At 56.2% G+C, this 14476-nt stretch overlaps 2 protein-coding genes across 2 annotated transcripts; one reads left to right on the forward strand and one right to left on the reverse strand.

Moving 5' to 3' along the window:
• The first annotated feature begins 1407 nt into the window (after positions 1–1407).
• Positions 1408–10509, forward strand: SPOUT1 (SPOUT domain containing methyltransferase 1). The gene is given in 13 exon segments (XM_081237114.1): positions 1408–3167; positions 3785–3830; positions 4146–4271; positions 5752–5911; positions 6146–6235; positions 6337–6386; positions 6600–6730; positions 8176–8248; positions 8346–8444; positions 8930–9032; positions 9194–9341; positions 10275–10331; positions 10333–10509. Coding segments are annotated over 13 exon segments (1170 nt in total). The 5' UTR covers positions 1408–3131; the 3' UTR covers positions 10384–10509.
• ENDOG (endonuclease G) lies at positions 10499–14298 on the reverse strand (the record flags this gene model as incomplete). The annotated part of the gene is made up of 3 exons (XM_081237115.1): positions 13600–14298; positions 12007–12116; positions 10499–10781 (listed from the first exon to the last, which is right to left on the reverse strand). The coding sequence occupies exons 1-3, from the start codon at positions 14116–14118 to the stop codon at positions 10499–10501; spliced, it is 912 nt and encodes a 303-aa protein (XP_081093241.1). The 5' UTR covers positions 14119–14298.
• Positions 14299–14476: the final 178 nt, after the last annotated feature.

Raw genomic sequence — 14476 nt, forward strand, 5'->3', positions numbered from 1 at the left:
TGTTCCAAAGTCAAGATTGTGAAAGAAAATAACAACTCTGAGGCTCAGGGTTGGAGCCCCTTTGCCATACTACACATAGCCTGATGATAAGAAAGTCCTCAATGGGGTAAACCCATAGATTTCTTGGACAGAACCACCCTGACCAAAGGTTTCATGTCTCATGAACCAATCCAGAATCTGCCCATAACTCAAATCTGTGACTCTACAGAGGTTCCAGATCTTCGACTGAGTAACCTCAGCCAACCTGAGATGCATAAATGACTTTGCCTTTCATTCAGATAGGGGAGAGCGGGGAATGATGAAATAAACACAACCCCTGTAATGTTAACACACACTTTGAATTAGAAATTAATCTCTCCTCTACTAGGTTGTAAACTCCAGATCCGTATCTGCTTTCCCTACCATTGTGTCCCTGGCGGTTAGCACAGGGAGTTCCAGCCTCAAAATAGGATCTGCTTGATAAATATTTGTTGACTGAATGAATACTGACTCAAATTTATTATTTAAAAAAGAAAGTGTATCTCATTCCTTGCTGGTAGGAATGCAAAATGGTATAACCACTTTGGAAGGCAGTTTGGCGATTTCTTTCTTTCTTTCTTTCTTTCTTTATTTGGCTGCGCTGGATGTTAGTCATGGCACACAGGATCTTTGTTGCCACGTGTGGGATCTTTTTTTTTTTTTTTTTTTTTTGCGGTACACGGGCCTCTTACTGCTGTGGCCTCTCCCATTGCGGAGCACAGGCTCCGGACGCGCAGGCTCAGCGGCCATGGCTCACGGGCTCAGCCGCTCCACGGCATGTGGGATCTTCCCAGACCAGGGCACAAACCCGAGTCTCCTGCATCGGCAGGCAGACTCTCAACCACTGCGCCACCAGGGAAGCCCGTGTGGGATCTTTTAGTTGCGGCATGCAAACTCTTAATTGCAGCATATGGGATCTAGTTCCCTGACCAGGAATTGAACCCGGGCCCCCTGCATTGGGAGCGAGGAGTCTTAGCCACTGGACCACCAGGGAATTCCCAGTTTGGCAATTTCTTACAAAGCTAAACATAGTTTTACTGTTGGATCCAGCAATCAGACTTCCAACTATTTACCCAAATGAGCTGAAAATTCATGTCCACACAAAAACCTGCACATGAATATTTACAGCAGTTTTATTCATAATTGCCAAATACTGGAAGCAACCAAATGTCCTTCAAAAGGTGAATGGATAGACACACAGTGGCATATCCATACAACGAATAGTATCCGGCAGTAAAAAGAAATGAGCTATCGGGGACTTCCCTGGTGGTGGAGTGGTTAAGACTCCATACTCCCAATGCAGAGGGCGCGGATTCAATCCCTGCTCAGGGAACTAGATCCCACATGCATGTTGCAACTAAGAGTTCGCATGACACAACTAAGGAGCCGGCGAGCCGCAACTAAGACCTGGCGCAACCAAATAAATGAATAAATATAAATAAATTTTTTAAAATTATATCATCAACCTACTATAAAAAAAAGAAAAAGAAATGAGCTATCAAGACATTAGAAGATATGGAGGTGATCTCGGAGAGACAGCAGTGAGATCTTAGTTCCCTGCCCAGGAATTGAACCTGTGTAGCCCAGATGAAAACCAGGAATCCTAGCCACTAGAGCACCAGGGGCTAGAGGCTAGAAGCAAAGTGGCCCTGGCTCTTTCCCCCATTTGAGAGCAAGAATGTTTCAAGGAGGCAAAAACTGTAAAAAACAGGTACAACGTTTATTATTAGAGACACAGCAGTATGGGAGAGCACACAGAGAAACAGTTTATTTATTGAAGTCGAAGCTAGGCAGAAATACCCAGAGAGAAAGGGTGTGGGCATCCTTTCTAATGAGGAGGAGCGAGTAAAGAGGTGATTTAAATCACTTATATAGGACAGTTCTTCCTGGTCTTTGTTTACCTTTGGCCAATTATCTCTTTTCTTTTTTCACACATGACTGGTCCTAGGACCCTCCCCAAACTGCGTGTGCAACTTTTTGCTAAGATGGATTCCACCGCAGAGGCCTGTGGGTGTATGTCCACACTTATGGGGTGGTGCCCCCTCCCTTTTTGACCCTCAAGGAGCCTTCCTGCACATGTCCAGACAGGGAAGTCTTCCTTGACCTCAGGAGTGGTCATCTTATCTCTTTACTTCAGCAGAGCTCAGCTTCTGCCACTAGCTTTGTCCTAGGAGCGTTTGGGTGAGAACAGAGCTTCAGTGTGACTCCACTTGACAAACCCCAGCTGTCCAGCCCAGGGGCCCATCTATCTCCTACTTTAGAGGAACTTTAAATGCATGTTGCTTAGTGAAAGAAGGGAGTCTGAAAAGGCTGCATACTGTCTGATTCCAACTATATGACATTCTGGAAAAGGCAAAACTATAGGGACAGTAAAAATGATCAGGGTCCCCGTGGTTACCAGGGGCTCGAGGGGTGGGGGAGGTAGGTGGAGCACAGAGGATTTTTCGGGCAGTGAATCAATTTTGTATGATACTGTAATGGTAGATATATGACGTTATGCATTTGTCAAAACTCTTAGAATGTACAACACAAAGAGTGAACCCTAATGTAAACTATGAACAATGCATCAATATTGGTTCATCAGCTATAACAAATGTACACATTAACACATGTGAACAACAGAAACTGAGTGGGGGTTATGTGGGAACTCTGTACTATCTGTTCAATTTTCGGTAAACCTAAATCTGCTCTAAAAAAGTAAAGTCTGATAATTAAAAGAGAGTAAATGAACGAATCTATAAAATAATTGGATTAAATTATTGCCAGCTCTGAATCACACTCCAGCTCTGTGCCTCAGGGTCCCCATGTGTAAAACCAAGCTGAGGTTTCAGTTTCGCGCCCGACGGGAGGAGAGAGGGTAGCTCTCCTATCGTCCAAGGGTTCAGGAGAGAACCCGATACCTTGCGCCTTTGGACACCCAGGCCTGCGATGAGCCCCGCCCACCCCCGGGAGCCCGCCCCCAGGAGCCAGTCCTAGGCCCACACGCTCCCTCAGCCCCGCGCATAGGCCGCGCCCTCGCACGCCATTGGCTCTCCGATTGGACGGCTCGGAGGAGGTGTTGGCGGAAGGGGTGAGTCTGATTGGCTGGGCGGGGCCGACGGTGTGCGAGGAACATGGCGGAGCGCGGGAGGAAGCGGCCCTGTGGCCCGGTAGGTGGAGGGATGTGGGATCCCGCGGCAGGGCGCGGGGTGGAGGCAAGAGAAAGAGCCGCTTGGGGGCCCGTGGCGGGGCCTGGCCGTACCTCTAGCTCCCTGCTCGTCGCTGCTCCGCGGCCCGAGTCCCCGAGGTGCCGCATGCTCATGGCCTCAAGCACCCCTGTCCAGATGAGAACCGGAGGTGGGAGCCGGGGTTCGAGTCAGAGCCGGGATTGCGTTGGGTAACTCATTGCCCGGGGCCCGGATTCAGAAGACCGGACCCGGCTCGGAATCCCGAGCCCTTTCGTGGCGTATCTCTTCTGACACCAGGGCGACAGTGGGCAGGTCCTGTCCCCCTGAACCTGTTTCCTCTTCTCACCAGTGGGAACTCATTAAACAATTTATTGAATGCTTACTGTGTGCCAGGTGTGGTCTCAGGCACTGGGGGTACGACAGGTCCCTGCCCTCCTGACGCTCTCTCTGGGCAGCAGGAGTGTGGCGGGGTGGGGGGGGAGGGTTCCCTCACCACCCCCATTTAAAGAGAGGGGACAGCTGTGGAGCAGCAAGTGGGACCTCCTCTCAGGTGTGACCATTCAGCCTCACTCCTATATCTCCTCCCACCCCTACTCCAGGGTGAACATGGCCAGAGGGTGGAGTGGCGAAAATGGAAGCAACAGAGTAAGTAAGGGACCGGGGCGGTGGGCTCAGATGGGGAGCTGAGCGTCTGTGCTCACCTCTCCCCAAGGCCACTCCATCAGTGCACAGCTGAATCTTGGGGAAACGCCACCAGATTTGTCCCCTCTAGATCCCACAGTACCCAAAATGGGGAGGAAGGGGCCAGAAGCCCTGGGAGGCTCCTTTGGCTGCCGTCTCAGCAGCACTGGAGAGCCCAGGCTGACCCTACTGAGAGGACATCACCTCCTGGACTGCTCCAAGTCCTCCTCACCGCCAAGTCCCTCTTCCCTCCACCGATCGGGATGTCCTCTTATCCAGAAAAAGAGGAGAAAAAGAAGTGGAAGGATCTCAAGATGATGAAAAAACTGGAGCGGCAGCGAGTGCAGGAGGAACAGGCAAAGCGACAGCAGGAGGAGGAGGCAGCTGCCCAGAGGGAGGACCGGGGTGAGCAAGCTGGGTCCTGGGTAGGGCAGAGAATGCTATAGCTGGAGGGGCCCTTAGGGGCCAGTGGGTCCAGACATCTTGTCCTGATGGAGAAAATGAGGCTCAGAGAATGGAAGGGACCCAGAAAATGGAGTCCTAACTTCCTACCTAGGTAGATTTCGATTCTGTGGAGGGTAAGCATCATATATCATCACTTTATGCCTCTAGAACCTCATCATTGTAATGACAGTTAATTTTTTTTTTTTTTTTTTTTTTGTGGTATGCGGGCCTCTCACTGTTGTGGCCTCTCCCATTGCGGAGCACAGGCTCCGGATGCACAGGCTCAGCAGCCATGGCTCACGGGCCTAGTTGCTCCACGGCATGTGGGATCTTCCCGGACCGGGGCACGAACCTGTGTCCCCTGCATCGGCAGGCGGACTCTCAACCACTGCACCACCAGGGAAGCCCCCGACAGTTAATTTTCTACTTTTTTATTGATCACTGTGTGCTTTAATTCCACTTTTCATTTAATTATTTTGATCTCATAATAAGGATGTCTCTTTTTTCTCATTAAATAATACATGCTCAAAACTCCCCAAACAATACAGAAAACGATAAAGAAAGGAGAAATCCAGCAAACATTGCAGTTAACGTTTCTCCAGCTATGTGAACACCCACTTATATACAGGTAGGGAGGTGTCTAGATACAGTTTTACAGAAGTGAGACTGCTTCATCCATGCACGTCTGGAGCTGTGTTTTCTCATCCCACATTGTGTCCTGGATGTCCTTCCGTGTTCGTACATTTGGATCTACCCTAACAAGTTGTATCTTTCCTCCTCGGCCAGACCCAAAGGTCTGGAGGGTCAGGTGGCCATATTGTACCCTGTAAGCCCAGTGGTTACCAGCGATGATGGTGACAGTGGGGACAGAAACTGAGCATGTCAGCTGTCTGACACCGGGAAAGCCCTTTATCTCCTGTGGCTCCCTTTGGACAACTCTGGGAGGGAAAGTGTGGTGGTCCCTCTGAAGCCAGCTGTCCTGCCTTTTGTGTGACCTTGGGTCACATCTTTGACCTCTGTGGGCTGAAGGTTCCCCACCTCTCAATCGGGATCATGGTAGTACCTACTTTCCTAGGGTTCCTGGTTAAATGTGCACATATAAAAGGCACTAAGAATAAATATTGACTCATTATCATCCCTATTTGACACCTGGAGAACTGAGGCAGTGGCGGGCAGAGGACGTGAGTATAGGTCAGTTCTTCTAACCGCTCCCTTGCCTTGCCCAGTGCTATGCCCTTCTTACGGGAGTCCTGGAGACGTCTGAGTCCATTTTCTTCCTGGGGAGATTGAGGCCCAGAGAGGGGAGTCGGATCTCTGCTGCTTAGCTCAAAATTCCTCACAATAGGAAAATTCTCTAACTCTGGGCCCTGGGATTAGAGCAAAGGAGGGGAGGGTGGCCCTGGCCTCTCTGGCTGACCATGAACACCCCTGTCGTGCCCAGGGCGGCACTACACCCTGAGCGTGGCCCTTCCGGGCTCCATCCTGGACAACGCCCAGTCGCCCGAGCTTCGCACCTACCTGGCCGGCCAGATTGCTAGAGCCTGCACCATCTTCTGCGTGGATGAGATTGTGGTGTTTGATGAAGAGGGCCAAGATGCCAAGTGAGGGGCCATCCGGCGGGTCCCGGGGCTCAGGGAGAAGGGAGGGGCTGCCAGGATTGGCTGGGCTTCCCTTTTTTCCCTGCCTACTTGCCTGGGCTGAGAATCCTGTCTGAATGCCCCCATTGTAACCCTGGCGGGTCGAGTTGCAAAGCAGGGGCGCTGCAGAGGTCCTACTGCGGGGAGGAGCTCTTGAAGGAAACCTGGTGGGCTTGAGTCCTATCTTTCTCTCTCCAGGACTGTGGAGGGGGAATTCAGGGGAGTCGGCAAGAAGGGGCAGGCCTGCGTGCAGCTGGCCCGGATCCTGCAGTACCTGGAGTGTCCACAGTAAGGGCGTGAAGGACAGACTTGCCAGAGCATGTGGGAGGGGTGGTCCCGGTGCAGGTCGGATGGGAGGTGGCCTCCCTGAGATCTGCGTCCTTTCCTAGGTACCTAAGAAAAGCATTCTTCCCCAAGCATCAGGATCTACAGTTTGCAGGTAAGGCTGGGGGGGCCTGACCCGCATTTCCCATGGATCATCCCCCAGACCCTGAGAAATCATAGTACAGTTGGGAAAGTGAGCCCAGGCAGGGCAAGGCCTGTGGCTGGTGGTTGGCAGAGCTGGAACCTGAACCCGGGTTCCCAGCCTTACCTTCCACCCCTCCGCGTGCCTCTGCACCTCCCAGAATCTTCCGGCCCTCCCCAACCACAGGGCTCCTAAATCCCTTGGACAGCCCTCACCACATGCGTCAGGATGAGGAATCCGAGTTCCGAGAGGGCGTCGTGGTGGACCGGCCCACCCGGCCGGGCCAGGGCTCCTTTGTCAACTGTGGCATGAAGAAGGTAGGAATTGGAGGGTGGGTCGAGACACGTTTCCCAGACACACCCTGGCTACGGAGGGCGCATGGGTGGGGAGCCCTGGCCCCAGGCATCTCTGCCTGCCATTCCCCCATTGATGCAGATTTGGGCCAGAGAAGTGCCTAAAATGGGGCTCAACAGATAAAGCCAGGAGCAAAATTTACTGTTTTAGAAAAATCAAATCAACAGATGATAGTCCTTACGTGAAAAACAAACCAAAACGAAACCCGGGAAAATCAAGTTCACAATGCCTCTGGGGCTGTTCCAGGGTGCTGCCAAGCTGGGGATCGGAGCATTCATCTGCCGCCTCTTAATCCTAAGTCTCCTAGAGAAGGAGGCAGAAACATTTAAACAGATGAGGATCCCCTCCCCTCAAAAAGAACAGATCTGAGATAACTGGCTAAAAACAGAACAGGATGACCCAGACCCAGATGAAGGGAGAAATGAATGTGAAGCCCTCAAAACAGAAAGTGTCCCATCCTGAATTCAAAACTGGGACAAGGGAATTCCCTCATAGTCCAGTGATTGGGACTCCACGCTTTCACTGCCGAGGGCATGGGTCCAATCCCTGGTCAGGGAACTGAGATTCCACAAGCCATGCAGTGAGGGGGGTGGGGGGGACTAAAATTGGGACAAAACACAAACATCAAGTGTCCTTCCTCACAGGCTCCCATGTAGTCAGCATTTACTTCATGCCAGGCCCTGTGCGGTGTAACAATATCTATTATTTATGGAACATCTTCTGTTTGACAGATTAGGACACTAAGGCTCAGAGGGGTTAAGTGACCACTCAAACTGCTATAGCTAGTAAGTGGCATAGCCACCAAAATGTAGGAAACTGGGATTTCATCTACTCATGAAATACTTCCTACTCTGTGCCAGGCCTGGACCAGTGTCTTGCAGTAGTCGTTTCGCAAGAATGGTCTCTTGGACTTCCCTGGTGGCACAGTGGTTAAGAATCCCCATGCCAATGTAGGGGACATGGGTTCGAGCCCTGCTCCGGGAAGATCCTACATGCCGCGGAGCAACTAAGCCCGTGCGCCACAACTACTGAGCCTGAGCTCTAGACCCCCAAGAACCACAACTACTGAGCCTGAGCGCCACAACTACTGAAGCCCGCGTGCCTAGAGCCCATGCTCCGCAACCAGAGAAGCCACCGCAATGAGAAGCCTATGCACCGCAACAAAGAGTAGCCCCGGCTCGCTGCAACTAGAGAAAGCCCGTGCGCAGCCAACGAAGACCCAACGCGGCCAAAATTAATTAATTAATAATTAAAAAAAGAATGGTCTCTGTGAGCAGGTCTGTCCCAGGTGCCGGGGAGCGGGGCTCTAAGGGTGACCTGGACCCCTGAGGTGCCCCCGTGTCTGGGAGAGCAGTGACCCCCGCTCTCCTGCGGGGAACAGCACCAGTTTCTTCTGGCTTCTTCCCAGGAGGTGAAGATCGACAAGCACTTGGAGCCTGGACTCCGGGTGACAGTGCGGCTGAACCAGCAGCAGCTCCCAGGTACCCTAAAGCGTCCCCAGCCTGGCCATCCTGCGGGCTCGGAGCCACTTCCTTGTCCCCTCGCCCCGTCTTCACAGCCTGTCTGCTTCCCCTCCAGAAAGCAAGACCTACCGTGGAAAAGTCGTGTCGTCACAGGACCCTCGCACCAAAGCTGGTCTCTACTGGGGCTACACGGTCCGCCTGGCCTCCTGCCTCAGTAAGGACAGAGCTTCCTCCTGTGAATATCCGTCCTATCTCTCTGGGAGGCCACAGAGAGCCTTGCTTGACCCAAAAGTCAGACCGGGGTCCTAACCCTACTCACTTGCCGTGTGACTTGGGCAAGTGCCTTTCCTTCTCTGGGCCTTGGTCTCCTTGAGTGCACTGCCTGGAATGCTTTTAAGGACTTCTGAGGAAAAGCATCTTTAATAATGTCTGCCATGGGGTTGGGAATGGGGGCAAAAGGGCCAGATAAGTCAGAGGTCCACTACTTGCTTTTGGAGCTCCTTCCTCCCCACCCTCTGCTTTGTCTCCCCAAGCTGGTACACGCACGGTCTCTGCCTATTCCATCACTGCCTTCCCAGCACGAGTGAGGGGCCTGGCTGTGGCTCTCTTACCTAAACCACGCCCCCCAACACGCACGCGCAGCCAAGTGGCAGTGGCTTGTGGGGAACAGAGTCCCCAGTGAGCTGGCCTCCCCCCCAGGTGCTGTGTTTGCTGAGGCCCCCTTCCAGGACGGCTATGACCTGACCATTGGGACATCAGAGCGAGGCTCAGACGTGGCCTCCGCCCAGCTTCCCAACTTCAGGTGGGTCCAGCCAGGGGAGAAGGAACGGAGCAGGGGACAGGACTGGTGGGGGCAGAGCTCTACGGACCGGGCCCCTGCGCATATGCGGGGCTGAGAGCCCTGGGGGCTGCACTCAGTGGGCCTTGATGGGCAGTCAGTGACCCCCCTCCTGTGGGCGCCAGGCACGCCCTCGTGGTGTTTGGGGGCCTCCAAGGGCTGGAAGCTGGAGTGGATGCTGACCCCAACCTAGAGGTGGCTGAGCCCAGTGTCCTCTTCGATCGGTACGTCAACACTTGCCCCAACCAGGGCAGCCGCACCATCCGCACCGAGGTGAGCCCGCCCGCCTCCCCGACCTCCAGGCCCAGCCTGCTCACCACCAGCAGGGGCCGGAGCCTCGGGGTCCGTCCAAAGGGGGGCATTGCAACCCTCTCCCTGTCCCCCACTCTGCCCAGGGCTGCCCTGAGCCAGCCTCCTCTAGGCCTCCTCGCCCCCTTTGGCCTCTCACCACAGCAGAACTGCAGCAGGGACAAGTTGAGAGTGAGCTGGGAGTTGGGAATCCTGGGTGCTGGTGCCCATCCAGCTCCTCCAGGAGCACCTGGCTGACCCAGGAGACCCCACCCATCCCTGCTCTAGGCCTGTTCCCTTAGCTATACGAGCCGTGTTCCACTTCCCTGTGTCTGACCCTGGTGGGCAGGGCAGCCCTCCTCTCTGGCACCTCCGTCCCACGGGGGACAGGATGCGACCAGCTCTGAGAGCTTTCCACCTGGGCAGCCACTTCTGAGGGCAGCACAGAACGCTGTACCTGTGGGCACTTCCTGGGGGAAGGTGCCACTGCTTCCACTGGTCTCAAAGGGTGGTGACCAAACAGGTGGACAGCCTCAGTCTACCTGTCCCTGAGAGCCCTACCAGGGCCAGGTGTCGCACGCTTGCCAGCCACAGCCTCCCAGCAGGAATCCCTGCTCCCACCCTTCTGACACCTGCACAGAGGACCCTCCTGCCCGTAACCTCCCCCTCCCCCTCCCCGACTCTGGGAGGCAGCTATTACTATCATCCCCATTTTACAGAGGAGGATACTGAGAAGCTGAGAGGTGAGGCCCTTTCCTGGCCAGTGACAGATGTGCAGGATGAAGCTGGGCCTGTGCTTCACAACCCCCCCTACCCCAGGCCCTGCTGAGGGCAGCATACCCCAAGGGGCTGGGTTCTGGGCAGTGGGGCACCCGCTAGCCTCCCAGGCCCCAGCCTGTTGCTGCGCTTCTCTTCCAGGAAGCCATCCTCATCTCCCTGGCTGCCCTGCAGCCTGGCCTCACCCACGCGGGTGCCCGGCCCAGCTGAAGGTTCTGTCGGGCCCAAGATGGCACAGAAGCAGTGGTGAAGCCAGAGGTTCCCACGGGTCACCTGGGACAGACACACCTAAGACGTGTCTCTAAAAACAAACACCTTTAATTCGACCCAGTCCCCCCGACCCCCCAGTCTGGCTGGGGCTGCCCTTACGTGCTGCCTGCAGTGATGGCCTTAAGGCTGCCTGTCCGTGCCAGGATATTTGGCACAAACAGCAGCCCCGAGGCCCGCTCGATGCTCTCGATGGGCACCAGGAAGCGCTCCAGCGGGACTGCCTCATCCACAGGCGCGTTGGGCAGCACATAGGAGCGGAGTTCGATCTGCCCGCCGGCTGCCTCCAGGATCAGCACTTTGAAGAAGTGGGTGGGCACCGCCACGTGGTTCTTGCCAATTACCTGGTACTTCACATAGGACTTCCCATCAGCCTCCGTCCTGTGGGCAGACCCAGGCACACATGGCCTTTTAGGGCTCCTGGGGGGCTTGGTCAGACCCAAGGCCACCGCCTCCAGGAAGCCTTCCCTGACCCGACCTCCAGCTTGTGTCAACCTGCAGGACCACCCCTCAGCATGAGGCTTCTTTGCCCTGCTTGGCTCCCCCAGGAGGCTGGGAGCTCCCTGCAGGGTAGAGACTCACTCCTCCCCTGTTTTCTTCATGTCCAACACTGGGTCAGGCAGAGTGGGTGGTGGCAATAAACGCTGCAGAAAGAATCAGGCCTTCATTCACATTCATCCGTGTGGACCCTTGATTACTGTCTGTCTCTCCCTGTGGAGGATGGGCACCAAATGGGCAGGGCTGTGGCAGCGGAATTCCCAGCACCAGCACAGGGCCTAGGGCAGAGCAGGTGCCCCGAGCGCTGGATGGATGACTTCAGGCTAAGCCTCCACGGCGTCCGCTCCATTTCAGCAGGCCAGAGGAGGCACTTGCTAATTAAAATACATCAGTGTCCCAGCCAGCGCCTCAGCAGGCCCGTGCTGAGCCCTTACTACGGTGACATCCACCATCCCGCTTTGTCCCTTAAACAACCACGTGGTAGCTAATGGGTATTATCCCCATTTTACAGGAGAGGATGTTGAGTTCATTTGCCCACGGCACCCAGAAACGAGGTGACGGCCTGGATTCCATCCCAGGCAGAGCCAGCTGTTTGGCCACAACCTCTAGCCTCACTCATCCCAGTCCTCAGCAGGCTAGAAAAAATCACCAAGCAAGCTCAGAAGAGCTCAGTCCCTTCTACCTGGGAGGCCGGGCTGCAGAGGGACAAGAGTAAAGGCTCAGGGTCAGGGAGATGGAGTTCAAACCTGGCTCCAGGGGAAGCATAGGGGAAGGCTGCTCCAAGCAGGGGAGACCGAAGACGAGAGCCTAGTGCAAGGGTTTCTACCCGAGCAGAACACAGAGTCAGGTGGACATGAAAAGAGATGACACAGGAGAGAGGAACAGGGCAGACTCAGGGCCTGGTGCCCACGGGCAGAGGAGATGTCTAGGTGGGTACTCCAAAGGTCTCTGGGGAGTAGAACTGGGGGGCCCGAGACAGGGAACGGACAGACTCGCCAAGAAACCAGATGAGTGGGGACCTGGCGGTGTGGACACAGAGCCTGGGGGGAGCCTGGACGGGATGACTGGGAGGTGCTGGTGTCCCCAGGCCCCCCAGCTCTAGCCTTACCTGGGCAGGAAGAGGGGCCCCGTGCAGACATAGACATTTTGGTAGGTGCGGGTCAGGTTGCGGCTGTACTTTTCCAGGTTGTTCCAGGCATTCTGGTTGAGGTGGGGCACCTGCCAGGAGAAGTGGGCTTTAGTGAGACTGGCTGGGACACTTGCAGTCAGAGGGCTGCCCCAGGCCCTGAGGGGCTGGCACTGGCATGGAGCCAGAAGGTTCCAGCGGGGGTTGGGGGGGTGGGAACAAGCAGGCGGAGGAAACAGCTTCATGGAAGGAGAGTCACTTAGCCTACATAGTCACGAGGGTGGGGCCCGGATAGAGCTCAAAGAGGTGCTACTTTCGTCCAGCTAGAGTGGGAGAACTAGCATCCCAGGTCTCAAAGCTGTTTCTCAGCTCCAAAGAGCCATACGAAGGAAAGGAGCAAACCTCCCAGAGAGAAACAGGCCTGCCCCCTGCCCCCAGGGGCTCGTGGGAAGACCAGCTCTCCCAGCCATCTCTCCTTTCCTTTTCCTAGTCTGAACCGCATGCAGAGCTCAGCGGGGAAGGTCAGGAATCTGCTCCTGACTCCACCACTTGAGCTCTCCAGTCCTCAGCACAGCGTCTAGTCAAATGGGTAGGGGACTGTGCTCCTGGGTGAGCACAGTCAGGTCAGAGAGGCTGGGACCTCACAAGCCTCACTCAGAGCCTGACATCCGTCTCCAAGTGGTGTCAGGCCCTGGTGGGAACGGGGCTAGAGGTAGGGCGGCTAGTCCAGGCGCACAGAGACTGCTACTAACAGCCACTGCGTGCAGCTATCCTTCCTTTTACCCCTGGAAGGAAGGCAGGGTAGGACAATGGCTGAAAGCTCAGCAGACTGCCTGGGTCTCCTCCCACTGTGACACTGTGCCAGTCACTTTGTCTCTCCGAGAATCACTTCCCTCATTATAGCTGGTATTTACTGAATGCTTGCCGTGGGCCAGAAAGTGTGCTCAGTACTTTTACGTGCATGGTGTCCTCAGTTCCTCAGCGCCTCTGCACGAGGTAGGTGGATAACAGTTTTATCCCCATTTTACAGACAAGGAAACTGAAGATCAGGGAGGCGCCCGGGGGCCCTCGGTTAAGATCAGAGTGCAGGGCTTCCCTGGTGGCGCAGTGGTTGAGAGTCCGCCTGCCGATGCAGGGGACAGGGGTTCGTGCCCCGGTCCGGGAGGATCCCGCATGCCGCGGAGCGGCTGGGCCCGTGAGCCACAACTACTGAGCCTGTGCGTCTGGAGCCTTGCTCTGCAGCGGGAGAGGCCGCGATAGTGAGAGGCCCGCACACCGCGATGAAGAGTGGCCCCCGCTCGCCACAACTAGAGAAAGCCCTCGCGCAGAAACGAAGACCCAACACAGGCAAAAATAAATAAAAAAAAAAAAAAAAAAAAAAAGATCAGAGTGCAGAGTGGGTGCTCAGCGCCCACCGCTCCGTCTCTTCCGCCTGCGGCGCGCGGTGTGTTTAGCCAGGCGCCTGGCGTAGAGCGCGCACTCGGCAGCTTTCCCATCTGCAGAGGAGCAAATCGAGGCTCAGAGGAGAGCGGTGGCCTCGCCTTCCGCCGCCGGGGAAGGGGGCGCAGGCGATACCTGGGGCGCGATGTTGCTCAGGTAGAAGGTGTCGTCCATGGCCTTCTGGCTCCAGCGGTGGTTGGCGGCGGCGGCGAGATGGCCGCGGTCGAAGCCGCTGCCCCCGTAGTCGGCGTTGGTGGCGCGGTGATACGCATGCACCGAGTCGTCCTCGTGGAAGTCGCAGGAGCGGCGGTCGCCGTCGCCGTCGCCGCGGAGACTCTCAGGCCGCAGATGCTCGACCACCCAGAGCGCGCCGCGGGTGCGCGGGTCGTAACACAGCATGTACGACTCGCGGCTCTTGAGCTGCGCCACCCCGGGCAGCCCGTACTTCGCCAACTCGCCGGGGCTGCCGACCGTCGGAGCCCCGGGCACGGCGGGAAGCCCGGCCGCCGCCGCCACAGGCAGCACGGGCAGCCGGCTCAGCAGCCCCGGCACCGCCCGTGCGTCCGCCCGCCGCCGCCGCCAGCCCTCGGCGGCTGCACCCAGCCCCGCGCCCAGCGCCAGGGTCAAGCCGCCCCGAAGCAACTGCTTGGCCATGGATTGTGGCCGGAGCGCGGATGGAGAGCGGTCCGCGGAGAGGAAGGAAAGCCTCGACCTCACGCCTCCGAACCGGGAGGCTCTGAAAGGGGCCGCACAGGCCTGCGGGGCCCACCGCGAGGATAGCGCCCAGTGGGGGCGTGAGACAGCGGAACGCGAGTCCCCTCCACTCCCGAACGCTCCAAAGTATTACTATTATACTCTCAAGGCCAACAGTAGGCGTCAGGACCGGCCCAACTGGACCTCCCGGCGCCCTTCCTTTGCCCTTGTAAGATTGGGCGCTGAGTGGGCGTGGCATCGCTGCCGCGGTTTGTAATTGGCTGCCCCCAGAACCGGCTCCGCCCCGCCAGGTCGCCTT

This window comes from Mesoplodon bidens (assembly GCF_964165515.1).
Source record: "Mesoplodon bidens genome assembly, chromosome: 6".
In the NCBI taxonomy this organism is placed as follows: domain Eukaryota; kingdom Metazoa; phylum Chordata; class Mammalia; order Artiodactyla; family Ziphiidae; genus Mesoplodon; species Mesoplodon bidens.